The 12378-nt window shown below is 38.1% G+C and overlaps 1 protein-coding gene across 3 annotated transcripts in view; it reads right to left on the bottom strand.

The window, feature by feature from the left end:
- The window catches only part of nfia (nuclear factor I/A), a 118445-nt gene that overhangs the window by 24878 nt on the left and 81189 nt on the right, over positions 1–12378 (bottom strand). The window contains exons 6-8 of one of the 3 annotated variants that reach the window (XM_053512846.1): positions 10034–10161; positions 7786–7836; positions 445–576 (exon numbers count right to left, since the gene is read on the bottom strand). In XM_053512846.1, the coding sequence (XP_053368821.1) occupies positions 445–576; positions 7786–7836; positions 10034–10161 (311 nt within the window). The remainder of the gene's footprint in view (positions 1–444; positions 577–7785; positions 7837–10033; positions 10162–12378) is intronic. The other 2 variants (XM_053512848.1, XM_053512849.1) reach the window with 2 other exon arrangements.

Raw genomic sequence — 12378 nt, 5'->3', positions numbered from 1 at the left:
CAAATCTTCCTTCAATACATCATATGCTGCCATCATTTACACAAAATATGGGCTCAAAAATCCATTACTCTTGCTGTTAGTTTGTTTACATTAAGTTTGTTTGCAAATGTAACGTTTGAAGTTTGTTTACATTAAAGTCAACAGACTGGTGTGGAATCCAGCAGTATAAAATTCAGATTAAATAAGAAGTGTAAGAATAAGAAATAAATGCATGATTTCTGATGTTAATGCTCCAGACGTGTGTTTCACAGAGAAGCGGGATCCCCACATGTGTACACTGCACTGGGAAGATTCACCCTGGGAAAAGGAGGTGTGGAGGAGCAGAGGGGGGAGCAGAAAAGGGTGCTGCTGGGTGTGTTTAGGGGCTCTGCAGGGGAGCTCAAGGTGGTGCTGGCAGGGTTTGGATGAGGAGGAGGAGGAGGGGTTGGGGGTTTTGGACCTCACCTCTGGGTCCTGTAATGACTGCTCGATGATGGTGTGTGAATGCCGTTCGGGGGGAGGAGGAGGTCTGCGAAGGCACGGGGCTGCTGAAACCAGACTTCTCTGACTTCTTTAATGTGGTGGGCGATGGCATTCCTGGCAAGAATGATCGATAAGTGCAGTTTTAATAAGGCAATGGAATGAAGACACAGGCTGGCGCACAGCTGAGAGAAGGGCACAGAGGGCTGCAGGTGAGTGAGTGAGTGAGTGAGTGTGGGTGTGTGGGTGTGTATGAGTGTGTAGCCGGGAGGTAGCAGAAGAACAAGACAGCGGTAAAGGGTGCAGAACCTACGGCAAACAAGTCACAGAACTATTTAGAGAGAGACGTTTAAAAAGTCTGAATTAGCGACGGTTTTCTGGTAGATCTTGTGTCAGACATTATATTTTAATTTCCTGCAATTATTCACATCTTTCAATGCTACAACTATATAGCTGTAATATGGTCCTATTATATGGGTGATGTAACTATATCAACTATATCGACAGCTTTATTCAGTTTCTCTAAAATATTGCAATGAATAAACAGTAAATCATGCAGACCTAAGACTGAAAATATTCCCTAGTATATTCCTCTTTCGGATGATAAAATACACAACGCAATTTAATGAAAACATTATCCAGTCAAATAAGCAACAAGTTGATACAATCTTATTCATAATTTGATTCATATCTGACATGATTCAGTTGAACACTGATAAGATCCGATTCAAGTCTTTTTTAAAATGATTCAGTTGAGCTGAAGTAAGCATGGAGTTTTATCATGACAGAAATTGTAATGTGTGCATGTTACTGCTTTCATGAAAGCGATTACACAAAATAACATGGCAGTGTTTCAGGTTTTCCTTACAGCCAAGCTTTTGTTGGGATTTACTGCAAAGTCTTTGCTAAAACAAAGTGTTTCCAAACTTTTGATATTATTATTATTATTATTATTATTATTATCATGAGTGGTTAAGCAAAAGGAAAACTCTAATATAGTCAGTAATAGAGGTGAGCAGCATGAAAAAAAAAAAACAGCAGATGTTCGGCCAAATTTTTAATTCACAGATTTCCCTCCCATATGTAGCCCATCAGTCAACAGTCTGCAGTTTTTTTCTTTAGAAAAAAACAAACAAACTGTGTACTGGCAACACAAAGTTAATGCGACTATGAACGTAATGTAATAAAACCTTTTAGGCACCTGTTAGGATTATATCACACTTTTCAAATCACGTTAGGTTTATTAGTTTTCTGATGCTACATGACACATTGTATATAATCTGTAGCCATAGCTCCAACTAAAACAGGATTCATTTCATTCTCAGTACACAAATTAGTATCCAAAATTTTTGTCTTGGGCACAGAGATGTGCTCAAAAGTTTAAATGAGTGCTTCAAATTGTATCTGCACATTTAATATGCAGGTAGATTAAAGGTTTATTTAGTTATTTATATGAAAATATACACAGTACTGTGTAAAAGTCTTGGGCCATGCCTCATTTCTTAATATTTTGCTTCCAAAGACTCAGACTTTTTTGTATTTTATTTAATGTAGTTTTGAGAGAAAGTTATCCAGGCTTCATGAAGGACTTTTTAGATGTCATTTTTTGAAAGGTTTTTATCTCTTATTTACAGACCTGGCGAGTTCCATAAGAATGTTTTTGTTTGTTTTTTTTTTTTTTTTGCTTGCTATGAATCATACATGCGTAAAACATCTAACTTAACTCATGAACCAGTGAGAAACAGATGTAAAGATGATGACAGATTATGAGGCCGGTGATTAGTATACTGATGAGGCTGAATGCTGAGTGTCTGGAACAGATGAAAGGGGAAATGGGGCTGCTGCTGAGGTAGTTACATAAATGAACAAATTTTAAATTGTATTTTTGGGCCGTCACAGTAAAACATGTGTCCAATTTCTTTAATTTAATCTAAATTATGTAATTTGATACAATGAAATAAAGAAGGGTTCAAGACTTTTGCACAGTACATTATTTATGTAGAACAATGGTGTTACTAAAGTAAAGAAAAAAAATATTTTGAAGGCTTGTGTGGAAAATAGTAAAATAGTAACTATAGACAGTCTGTTTCTGGTAGCAACATTAGTTTTCAGTAAAAGGCTATAATTACTTTTGAATTTAATAAACACTTTGAAATTCTTTGTGATAAGGGCAAGATTGTATGTGTTTACTTTTTGGTTGAAGTGCTCCTTTGAGAAGATGGCAGTGAGGCGCACAGCATTCACACTGTCTCTGGCCGCTCTGGCTTAGCAGGGGTTAAATAAGAGAAACACTTCAGAAGCACATGCATGATGTTACTTTATTATCCCCTAATAGGCTCAGACTCCTTACTGCCTCTCCCTCATTCTGAGAATCATAACAGACTCAAATGAGGATAAGCCTACTGCAGTTTAACACCTGCAACGCAAACTGATGAGAATATAGAAAGCAACACTGGAGGCAATTAGGGACTGGTGTGAGCGAATTAGTCACTGCAGTAGTAAGCATGGATGGGTGGTGATGGGACAGCGTGGACACGCTAGCTCTAATTTCTCATCTGACTGGTCCTGCGTTAGGATCAGGGCGGCAGGATAAAAGCTTTTAAAGGTAAATATTAGAGCTACTGTGCTGCATTTACATGGAGAACTTACAAGAGAGAAAAATATTTTTAAATAAGATTTCTAACCAAATTTACCATAAAAAGGGCATTATTATTATTAAGGTTTATAATTCTAAACATAAACTGTAATCTGTAATCTAACCCAAGGAGAAAGTGAGTAGGAGAAACAAATACGAAGAAACACTGTCGTAATTTCAGATTATAGAAATGAAGTGCTTTATAAAGTAGTTCTTGATCTCAAAAGAAATTTACATTTTCCTTGTACTCCTTAACACATACACACATACATATATATATATATATATATATATTTTTTTTTTTTTTTTTTTTTTTTTCATTTCCAGTAAGCCTTTTAATCCAGAGAAACACAAGGTGTGAGGTGGGAATAAACCCTGGGTAGGTTGCCAGACCAACGCAGGAAACACCTTCACATCTATGGGCACTTAACATAGCCAATCCACCTATTGGCATGTTTTTAGGAAGTGGGAGGAAACCAGAGAAAACCCACATGCCACATACACAGAAACACCACACACACAGTAACCCAAGCTCTTGTTTGAACTGTGCATCCTGGAGAGTCAAAGAAGCTATGCTACCCAATGCATCACTGCGACAACCACTCATACATTAATTGCAGAGGAAAAGGTAAAATATACGCATGTAATTATCTAGGCAAGCTTTATTACCCCATCATGCTCTCTTCCTTCACACTCACATACAGCCCTGTAATGCAACCACATGTGCTGATATTCCCTTGACACTACAGTCCAAATCACACCAGCTAATACAGTGAGACAGACATGACAGGAAGAAAGAGAAGAATCAGACAAACTGATGTATAAACACAGGAAAAGAAATAAAGGAATTTAGACCTAGCAAGAATCAGCACATCTTTTTAAAACACACACGCACATACGCACACACGCACACACTCACACATACACAGAATCCTGTAATCCCATGCTGGGCAAGATCAAAGAAGTGTGCTGAGATAAAGCTGGGCTCTGTAGTGACTTTCAGCTAAACCGCACCATCTACTCCTTTCATTTTCCGTACACCATGATTAATAGGAACATCTAACTGCTACAGTATATACACTTAAACACACACGTATACGAGTGCATTATGAATTGCTGTCATACATCAACAAAGATTTACAACACTAATTATGATACTTGACAGTTATGATTATGAGAGTGTTCTAACATTTCTTCAACACTGACTGTGACACTCAAAATGTCTCATGCTGTTGACTTCTTGTGATTTTTTTGTTTCATTTTTAAATTAAAAAAAAATTCTTTTGGAGTTTACTAGTACTCGTTGTTGACGGAAAAAAGAGTTTGTTGGTAAAAGGTTAAAGTAAAAATAAGCTGATCGGCTTTAATGTAATCAGTGATTTTATTATTACAGGTTGAAGCCCACGAGACTGGAAATGTAAAGATTGAACAAGCGAGTCCTGAAGAACGTTCTGAAAAACCCTTAATTCATTCATACAGATTTGACGTTTACGGTATGTTATATTAATCAGTGTGACAATTTGCCAAAAAATGATCACTAAACTTAATATCACTAACCTTACCTTACTGTACCTTATCTTAAAGACACTATACAAACCATACATACATACTGAGGTTCCAATTCTAAAATGGTTGAGCCAGACTACAATAACACAAGCAAAGTTTTAATCGTGTGTGACAGTAGATATGCACTGGCATAAAGTACAGTATGTTAAAGAAAAAATGAAATAATATTCACCTACTCACCAGAAAAGAGAGAACCACACACAGTTTTACAGGATCGCTAGCAAACAGCTAAAAAAACACACATCACAGACAAAACAACTGTGCTGCAGACTGGCACTTTAATGTTTTCTTTCTCCACAAAGTGAAGTACATAAGGCTGGAAGAGAGACACAGACTGAGCGAGACTAAAAAAAAAAAAAAAAAAGACTCGGCCAGGAGCAAGTAAAGAGTGAGTCAAGTCTAACGCTATCCAGAGAAAGATAACAGAACAAACACAGTGGATTATCGAGCAGTTTTAATACAGTTTGCGCTTGTGTGTGTTACTGTGTGCATTTGTGTGTATGCTTTGAAGAAGGTCTGAAGTCTGTGAGTCTGTGAGTAATGAACACTTGTAAAGGTTCTGTCAGATGGAATCAAAGCTTGGCCTCACTCAGCATTTTTTGTTCCGAGACGTTATTACACGCCCGGCACTACTCCCCGCCTGTTCCTCCATCTCTCTCTCTCTCTCTCTCTCTGACAAATTGACAGGGTGTGTACGAACAAGGGAGTGATTGTAGATGCAGTGTGTCCAGTTCTTCCATCCTTCAGCACCCGAGTCTGTCCAGCACATCAATCAGCAGAAGACAGACAAGCATTGCCGTGTGAACACTCTGCGACTTCATCCTCATCAGCATACACTCAGCTGTGAACAAACACGAGAGCGCCATGGCCTCGACAAGATGCGCTCTTTCTGACTACGGCTACAGTTGCCACTGACATGTCCCTTAATCTAAACAACTACTAGTCACGCAATTTCTAATAATTTTTTCTCTGCTTCTGATGTGATTGTTTGTGATCCTAAGTGTAATTAGTTTAAAGGGAAATTTGTAAATGATCCAAGTGTAATTGATGTCAAAATGTTAAGACAAATTTAGCTCTTTACTTTTGCACTACACCAATCTCAATAATTTTATATCACAAATTGCCTTAAACCCACACAACCAGTGTATTTTAAAAACAGACTAAAAGTCACTGAACAGCTACATTATTAGTCATTTTAAAGCAGGAAACACATTTTTCCTCATCTATCTAATGGTCGAAGGACCCTGGAGCGAGGACAGGAGTGTGCAATAGCTTCCTGCTGAGTTCATGTACTGTAATGTGCAAGTGGTGTTCGTAATGAATTGTATGTACGGATCTACATGCATCTCCTTCCAGGTTTGCAACAGGTTACCCGTCAATGTTAACGGATCAGGCGTTTTACTCTGCTGAATGTTCATGGGAACGACTCCAGACTGGGATCGTCTTTCACAAGCGTGCGGCTTTCTTTTAAAATGGTTACACCATTCGAATGTTTTATTGCAGCCAAGAGTTTCATCATTGTACTGTGCTTGAAGTCTTCTGTAAATGTCAATCGTTTTTTCCGCCTTCATTCACGAGCAATTTCATCACAAGTTGTGGTTTGGCTTGATCGGCCCTCGTAGTTTGGTATCACTCCACATAAGCATGCCTTGAGCGAAAAAGTGACAAGTGACAATTTATTTTTTACGTTCCTGTGGGGCATGAAGCCACGGTTTCAGCAACAGGGACCAAATAAAAAAGTGACAGCAAGTCATGTGTCATTTTAAGTGCAATTTTAGTCAATTCTATGAGAATTAGGTACAACTAAGTAAATAACTAAACCAAACAACTGACATGAACCTATAGAGTCCTCAACCCATAGAGCGTATGGTCTGATACAACTTAATTTCTTAACTGTAATTCATTCCCATTTACTGACACAAACAATGGAGAAATGTATAACTAAGGTTTCACTTTATCCTGTCAAATAAAACTTCACATTAAATGTATAGAAAGACGATAAGAAAGGAAAATGAATTGTAGAAAGTAGAAGCAGAGCTTGTTGGTGCCTCGAGCAAGTGTAGAGCTAGACTGCAATCAATTTTCATACACCTTACGGAGAACCTGTTTGTATCTGTTTTTGTTGGTTCACGTATACAGTATATAGCTACGATAGTTTCTTATTGGAACTTCATTAACTTCATTAAAATTACTTCATTTAAAACTGTAACAATTATATTATTAAGTATTTTAAGTACATTATATTATATGTAACAAGAGTATGAAAATAGTGCCTTTTATCGCATGTGTGTAATGAATAAGGTGTGCAGTTTGCACAATGCTAATGTCACCAACACGCTATTATCATCCATAACCCCTTATCTGCACTACAACTCAGTGTAAAAACAAAAGAAACAAGGCTTGGATACCAAAAAAAGACACATTGGGGATAAGGCATACTGTAGCTCTGATCACATGAGATCAGTGAGAAAGCAGTGTATTATGGGGTTTATAGAGTATAGGCAGGGCAACATGGCTACCATCACTATAGTCAGTCGTTCACAAAACACCGACATTTCCAGTAACGACAGCCATGCACCCACAGGGCTTGAGTTTTTATGAGGTCAGTCTAATTTTAACACATGACCTCTAACAGCCACCAAATACAACATCATAAACATCGTACTTACACACAAACAGAACAAAGCACACACACACACATACATGAATCAAACACACAGTTGACAACCACAATATGCCATTAAAACAGTCTTTCCAGGTCTCCATTCCTTCTGCCTTCATGCTCATGTTAAACAGGGCACTTTTCCAAAACAAATCTCACAACACATATGGACACGTCGTATTCAATGCACAATTTCAAATGCACTGACGGGGTGAAAATGACATCATGCAAAAATACAGGTCGCAAGGGGTCATATCAGGCTGGAGGTATGTGGGAGGGACATGAGGAGAACTCATCTGGACAGAAAAAAAAAAAACACACCCAAACACCAACAACAAACTGTACAACCACAACAATACTGGGTCCTGCGGGACAGGAAATGAGCAGTGGGGTGGAGGGAAGGTGGAGGCGGGGGATTGGGGTTCGGGGTGGGGAGAGTGTAAGAACAATGACAGAGCATTACCTTGTCTTGAGATGAACGAACTAGCTAGCGAGCCACGCAGTTTATATCCAGCTTTGAAGGACAAGGAAGGAAATAAACAAGGAGGAGAAAAGACAAAAAAAAGAGGTAGAGTGAATAGAAGAGCAGAGAGAGTGATAGCTCAGCAGTTTAGCTATTCATGTCAGATATGTTTTCCTCCAGACTGGACAAAGCCTGGAAAGTCAGTGCTCAAGTCACATACACACACTTCCACATACATGGTAAAACTTAGACCAACACATATTTAGAAAGACACACATGCTTGTACAGTACGAATCCCTTTCCCTTTATTTTCCTGGAGTTTTTTTCCTGGTTGTTATCCATCTTTCAAAGCTGACAAAACTTAAAATACAATTCTCTGGCAATAGTAACACAAAGACAGATCTATAAAATAATTAAAAAATGTTTGTAAACCCAATATATGTTTGTATTTTTGATTAAACTTTATGTAACAGCTTTAATTCCAAACTTTAAATTAAGAAGCAAGATGTATGACAGGGTACAAGTGAAAGGCTGACGAAGAGAACATTGTTTTATTTGTCATTGTAAATGATCTAGGTAGAATTGGATAAGACCTAAATATTGACAACTTTAATTACACTCTTGTAGGAAGTAAGATATATTTGATACTAAAACTGGTTTTAAGTCTTTTATCAACAGACCTAACTAATTCTTCAAACAAATGCACCTGGCTTTAATCAAGCATTCATTTAGTCCCCATGGGGATTTTAGAGAGACTGAGCGATCCATAAATACAAAAATGCTGGTCTTTGCTGGATATATGGATCATTGTTTCATTATTTCACAAACATTTGTTTTTTTATCCCCAGCTCTAATGCCATTTAAACAGTAAGAAAAATAAAGAACATCCATGCAATTTTTTTGTGTTTCATTCAGTCTAAATGTTGAATAGACTGTTGTTTATTACTATGTTTATTACTATAGTTATATCTGGGTCATCTTAATTAAAGTGGCTATAATCGGAAGGAAAATCTGATTAGCCAGCATTCTACAGATGATAAATTTTAGACAAAGGATTGAGAGAATGAGAGAAAGAGAGATCAGAGAAAGCAGTGTAGAGGTCAGCTCTACTGGTTGAGTGACTGGAGAATTTAAGGTCTCTGTCAGAGCTGAAGGCTGGGTTTTATTGGGCATGGCCTTGTCCGTTACAGCCTCTGTGTGAGGTAGGAAGCCCTGTACATGATGCCAGGTTATGGATATACACAGGGGTTTGAATCAGGAAAAAGAAAGAGAGAGAGAGAGAGAGAGAGAGAGAGAGAGAGAGAAAGAGAGAGAGCCTGACAAAGGACAGTTGGGAGTCAGGACAGATTTATAGTCCTTCAACTAGAGCCATTGCAGGAGGTTCAACAGAACATGAAAATACATGCGCTCACACCTTTACCCACAGAATCCGAGGTCAGTGTCCAATGGTAAATACAGTGTATATTAGTAATAATTGTTAGCCAATAGCTAATAATTGGTTTAGACACTTTAAGAAGACGTGAAAAAAAAAAACACCAAAAAATATATCAACCAATAAGACAGCAATAAAAACACGAGCATCGTGTTGTCTTGCTCATAACTGCGGTCAATAAAAATGCTGAGGGATTTGCCTTTTAGATCCTAACCTTAGTTCCTTAATCTCTTTACAAAACCCTTCACTGTCATTACTATTTTTATTATATGAATTTTAGTATGCTTTTTCAGCTCTTATTCCTTCTGGAACAGCAAGGGGGCTTGTGCTACAATACAATGCATCAAAGAGGAGATCAACAAGTGAACAAAACGTAAAATTCTGTATACACACAATAAAATTAAATCCAAATGTAAACAAGAAAGAGAAACATTAGGAAAAAAGCATATCAGAGAGTATCATATAGGACAGTGATGATAAACTCCAAAAAGCTGGCTGCCAACCATAACCAATACCACACACCCCTAAACACATACTATATATACACACACATACAGTAGAGACAAACTCGTAGACGGATGTATGAATACTCATACATGAACATGTTTTGTCATTCCTCAGCATCTGTTCCTCTGTTTTGTGTGTGGGTGTAAATACATTTGGAAATGAATGAACACTGTATGTGTGTATGTTTTGGTGGACTACAGCATGTATAAGAAGAGCAGAGCAGCATTAAGAGCTTGGCTGGCTTTGTGTGTGTGTGTGTGTGTGTGTGTGTGTGTGTGTGTGTGTGTGTGGGTGTGTGAAGAGGGTTACCTGGCTCTACTTCATGCCAGCTGCTGGCTTGGCTTCCGCTGCCTGGGGATCGCCCCTGACCAGGGTAGTACGACTCTTCACCTGGACTGTCCACCTCCTCCTCCATGCACTTAATCCGCTTTGCAGAACTGTACGGAGATGCACATGTACATATCAAGTGATGGAGGAATAGACTGATGAGAAGACTTACTTTACACTACGTCAGATATGCGGTAATCATGCTAATGTCATCTGTAAGGTGAGTTTGTGTAGTAGCCAGCTAATCTCCACCAAGAGCATGGTTAGATACGGGTCAGTGCTAATCCTCGAACCAAATAACGATTCAACTCACGCACAAAGTGGGGCAGATGGTGATACAGGGGTAAATTCACAGGTGGCAATATATGAAGTGAGAGCATTTATAGTTTCTTTATGCATGGTTCCAGCTCACTCACACATTGTACAATGACCGAATCTCTGTAGGGGTGAGGCAATATTAAGGGTGATATAAAATAATATTGAACTATTTCTTTGTTTTGATTTCTCTCATATAAATCGTACAGTCTTAACAAATAATATATTTAACACAGACACCACAATTTAAATAAAAATAAAACTACTTTCAATTTAAAATGGATTTTATGAAAATTAAGACAATTTCCTTGCCCAAACTGTTATATATAAACTGGTATCTATTTTTAATACATTCTAAAAATGTTTTGTGGTCCTACACAATTGCTGTGTAGCACAATAGTTCAGAAAGTGTATTTTATCCACCCTGTTCTGCTTTTCATTAAAAAACAAAACTAACACTTAAGCCAATAACTACATAGTGACAATGCTTTTCCTATTTTTGAGTGAAAATACGCATCTTCGCCAAAACTAATTTTTCATTCGATTGCATGACATTTTGTGTGAACTTTGTGTAACACATTCTTTCGTCAATGTCTAACGTCGGTATGAAAAAAATAATAATAATCGCGAAACTTTACAATATTAACTAATTTCAACTTCTACAACACCTTACACCAAGGGGCCGCTTGGGAGCAGTGAAAAACATTTGAACTCGAGCTTACATTGTTTTGCGCTGACATCAGGACGGAGGAAATCTGCATCTCTCAGCGAAGATAATATGTTTAAAAGCACAGCTGCAAATTATACGTCAATCTCATAAACGCCATCTGTAACGCTAATGACGTAAGTCCTTTGAGCTGATGGATGGAACAGTTGATTTTTTTTCTCTTGTTCTAGCACACCTGACTAAACTGTTACAGGACCTCTAATAATAATAACGACCCGATGAGCTGGATCGGGTGTGTTAGAGCGGTGCAAACGCAGCACAGTCACCTCTCAAGGGAGCGAAAAGCTCTGGTGTAGTGCCATAAATAAAGGTCAATCACTTATGAACATGCACGCACACACAACACACAACACGCTCCTTGCATGCCTATGGTTGTTAGAGACCAGAGGTGGGCGGAGGTGCTGTACATAATGCGAATGCTGACGAGAATCACTGATCTGCTGAAGGCTGGGCTTTGACATTTATTTGTTAATGTAGGGCCTACTGGTGTTTTTCACTCATAATCACTTAATTACTCTCTAGCATGCAGCCACACACAGCCTTCTTGTTCCAGATGTTTTCTTTGGCAGGCCTGGCTGAAGAGGCCACTGAAGCATGTGGGTAGATCTCTCTCTCACACACACACACACACACACACGCACACACAAACATAAACTACACATGTAGAAACACCCCCTCCTCATGGCCCAACAGAAACCATGCTCACCTTAAGTATAAGCACTATAACTCAATTTCTGAAACTTTTACAGTCTACTGCGTGCGAGACGCTAACATCTGAAATCTGTCCACTTCGTCCGCTGATATATTTGGATTAGAAAGGCGAAATGTGCATGAATGTATATGTATTCTTTGCGAACACCCTATATTTTATCATTTTTGTTTAAACAAGTCTTGAGCTTATTTGAACTTTGAATTTTCTACAACTGAATTCTGAATTGTTTATGTGATTTTAGATCAGGATTAAGGCTGAAATCTTGATAATTACAGCACAACTGTACACCAGCAGGGATCTGCAACTCCAGTCCAGGAGGGTCAGTGTTTGGCATATACTGTAATTCACCCACACCTAAACACATCCACTAATTAACAGATCATATGTGTTTTATCAGGAAAATCACCAACCTGTGTTAGACCCTACTAAAGATCCCTACTAAAATATGTGCGTGTGTTTGTTTTACGTTTTTTTTTTTTTTTTTAGTATTACCTTCTAAATGTACCTACTTTTAATAAAGCACTGATTAGAATCTGAGAACAGACATTTTCACTGTGCTTTACTTAAATTTTT

Source organism: Clarias gariepinus, chromosome 15 (genome assembly GCF_024256425.1).
Source record: "Clarias gariepinus isolate MV-2021 ecotype Netherlands chromosome 15, CGAR_prim_01v2, whole genome shotgun sequence".
Classification (NCBI taxonomy): Eukaryota; Metazoa; Chordata; class Actinopteri; order Siluriformes; family Clariidae; genus Clarias; species Clarias gariepinus.
The sequence above is the reverse complement of the archived record's forward strand: the minus strand, read 5'-3'. Positions and strand labels throughout refer to the sequence as shown.